The sequence below is a fragment of the Anarrhichthys ocellatus genome, unplaced genomic scaffold (assembly GCF_004355925.1).
Source record: "Anarrhichthys ocellatus isolate YVR2014 unplaced genomic scaffold, GSC_Weel_1.0 scaffold477, whole genome shotgun sequence".
Lineage (NCBI taxonomy): Eukaryota > Metazoa > Chordata > Actinopteri > Perciformes > Anarhichadidae > Anarrhichthys > Anarrhichthys ocellatus.
In genome coordinates this window covers 31,759-34,123 of record NW_022280451.1, presented here as the reverse complement: position 1 = coordinate 34,123, position 2,365 = coordinate 31,759, and the positions used below count along the sequence as shown (strand labels likewise).

The 2,365-nt window shown below is 43.1% G+C and overlaps 1 protein-coding gene across 1 annotated transcript; it reads right to left on the bottom strand.

The window, feature by feature from the left end:
* Nucleotides 1-105: 105 nt before the first annotated feature.
* On the bottom strand, nt 106-1,036 carry LOC116401479 (phytanoyl-CoA hydroxylase-interacting protein-like; the record flags this gene model as incomplete). Its single annotated transcript, XM_031879892.1, has 3 exons — nt 1,024-1,036; nt 770-954; nt 106-361 (listed from the first exon to the last, which is right to left on the bottom strand). Coding segments are annotated over exons 1-3 (454 nt in total), but the record flags the coding sequence as incomplete, so codon positions are not given.
* Nucleotides 1,037-2,365: the final 1,329 nt, after the last annotated feature.

Below are 2,365 nucleotides of genomic sequence, written 5' to 3'. Positions count from 1 at the left end.
CACACACACACACACACACACACACACACACACACACACACACACACGTTATTCTCCTGGTGTCCACTAGAGGCATCACTGCTGTAATATTTAAAACTGCTATACTAAATATTATGGCAGATTTTGACACTTTTGTCCCCTCAGAATCACTTTTTTTAAGGGAGATTCGAGGGTTAAGTGTCCGACCTGCGGTGCAGAGCTCGATGACCTCGCTCCACTGAGAGACGGCGTATTCTCCGTTCGGCTGTTTGGCGGCGGTCTGGACGGACACGGTGTACTCTGTGCGAGGACTCAGGAACCAATGACCTCTCACCGTCATCGGCAGCGGAACCGCCTTCGCCACCAGCTTCGTCGGTACATCCTGAAAAAACAAAGACGCAGGAGGACCGTTTCCAGTTTCCAGTCGGTGCAATTAAAACCACCACAGAGGAAGAAGCGTTCGAATGAGACGGTTTCGGTTTTGTTTAAAACCTTCTGAACCCCAAAGACGCTCGAGGTGTTTTTGGCTCCGGTCACATTTTTCTCCCGGTGGTCTTTACTTTCTCTTGATTTAACGCAGGTTGAATTCCTTCAGTAATTTATTTTACAAAAATTGGAAGACAATGGAATCTATATTTCAACATTCTTCCAAGTGTTCAAAAGTGTCACCAATGTTAAAAAACGTGCTAGAAATATTGAGGAATTCACGTGTTTCCAGCTTCTCCTGTCCCCTAAATGCTGTTTTTGGGCTTAACCCCAAACCTCCCGGTGGACGTTTTGTCGGACCAACCTTGTGCTTGAACTTGTTGGAGCTCTTGTTCTCCGTCTTGTTGAGGTCGATGAAGTAGTGAGTGATCCTCTCGCTGCCTCTGCTGTCCATGTCCCAGCTGATCTTGAAGGAATCACAGGTGATGCTGCTGATGTGGATTTGCTGAGGAACCGGCAGGTCGATGCTGCCGTCTGCAGACTCTGTGGCTGGAAGAGAGTCAGTGCATCACTTTAAGATCTTTACTTTACTGATTACTTTATAAAGATTTCTCTCACTTCTGTTCTTCATCTGAGCCCAAAACTCTTTTCATGATCATAAACAGGATGTTCTTTGTAATAGTACAAGAAGTATTCAGGTCCTCTACTGCAATAAAGTACTAACACCACACTGGGAAAATACTCCACTACAGAGAACAGTCCATGCAGAACCTGACGGAGGTAGAAGTACATAAATGTAGTAAAAGTATCGAATGATCGGTAAAATGTTTCCTTTTCTATCTAATGTTTCTGGATTAACATTCCTACAGTGAAGTAAAGTCCATGATGTAATCAGATGATGTCTCTGTGTGCTATTAGTGAGGGATTAACCCTTCATTGACTCTGACCTCAGAGCCCACAATCACAGCTGGTAATGAAATATTCACCAAATGCATTCTGGGTAAGGCACACAAACTGTCCGTCTTTTTGTGTCGCTCTAATAATGCCTCCCTCCTCCTCCTCCCTCCTCCTCCTCTTTCCTCCTCCCTCCTCCTCCCCTCTCTCCCCCCCCCCTCCGAGGACAGAAGGCTTCAGAGACTGTGAACAAGGAGGCTGTTGATGAGGACAGTTCAAACTGTAACGTCTTGTTACGACTCATCTGATGATTTCTGTGTAAAAGTACTAATACCATGATAAAAAAAATACTCTGTTACAGTAAAAGTACTAATACCACACTTTAAAGTGCTTAAAAATACTTTTCTTACACTGAAACTTTCCCTCAAACTCTGTACTTCAAACACAGCAGTGTTCCAGCTGGCCTCCTTCCTCCTCCTCCTCCTCCTCCTCGGTGAATGGAGGAGGTGAAGCGTCTATTCACTCTCATTAGAAGGTAATTATCCACAGTGAAAGAGATTCAGCAGACTTCTAGTCCACAAAGACCTGAGAAACATCGTCACCTCGAGTCCTTTCAGTGTCTCACAGAGATGATTATTTACTCTAATATTATTACCACCTGGACACACTGTTCTGAGATATGAATATATATAAACTACTGAAAACAAAAGGAGAGCAAATCTTAAAAGTAAGAATAGCGATGTGGAACTGCAGGAAAGAGAAACAAAAACCAACCACAAGAGACACAAAAAACCTACAAGAGACACAAAACAAACTACAAGAGACAAAACAATTACAAGAGACACAAGACAACATACAAGAGACACAAAACAACATACAAGAGACACAAAACAACATACAAGAGACACAAGACAACATACAAGAGACACAAGACAACTACAAGAGACACAAGACAACCACAAGAGACACAAGACAACATACAAGAGACACAAGACAACTACAAGAGACACAAGACAACCACAAGAGACACAAAACAACATACAAGAGACACAAAACAACATACAAG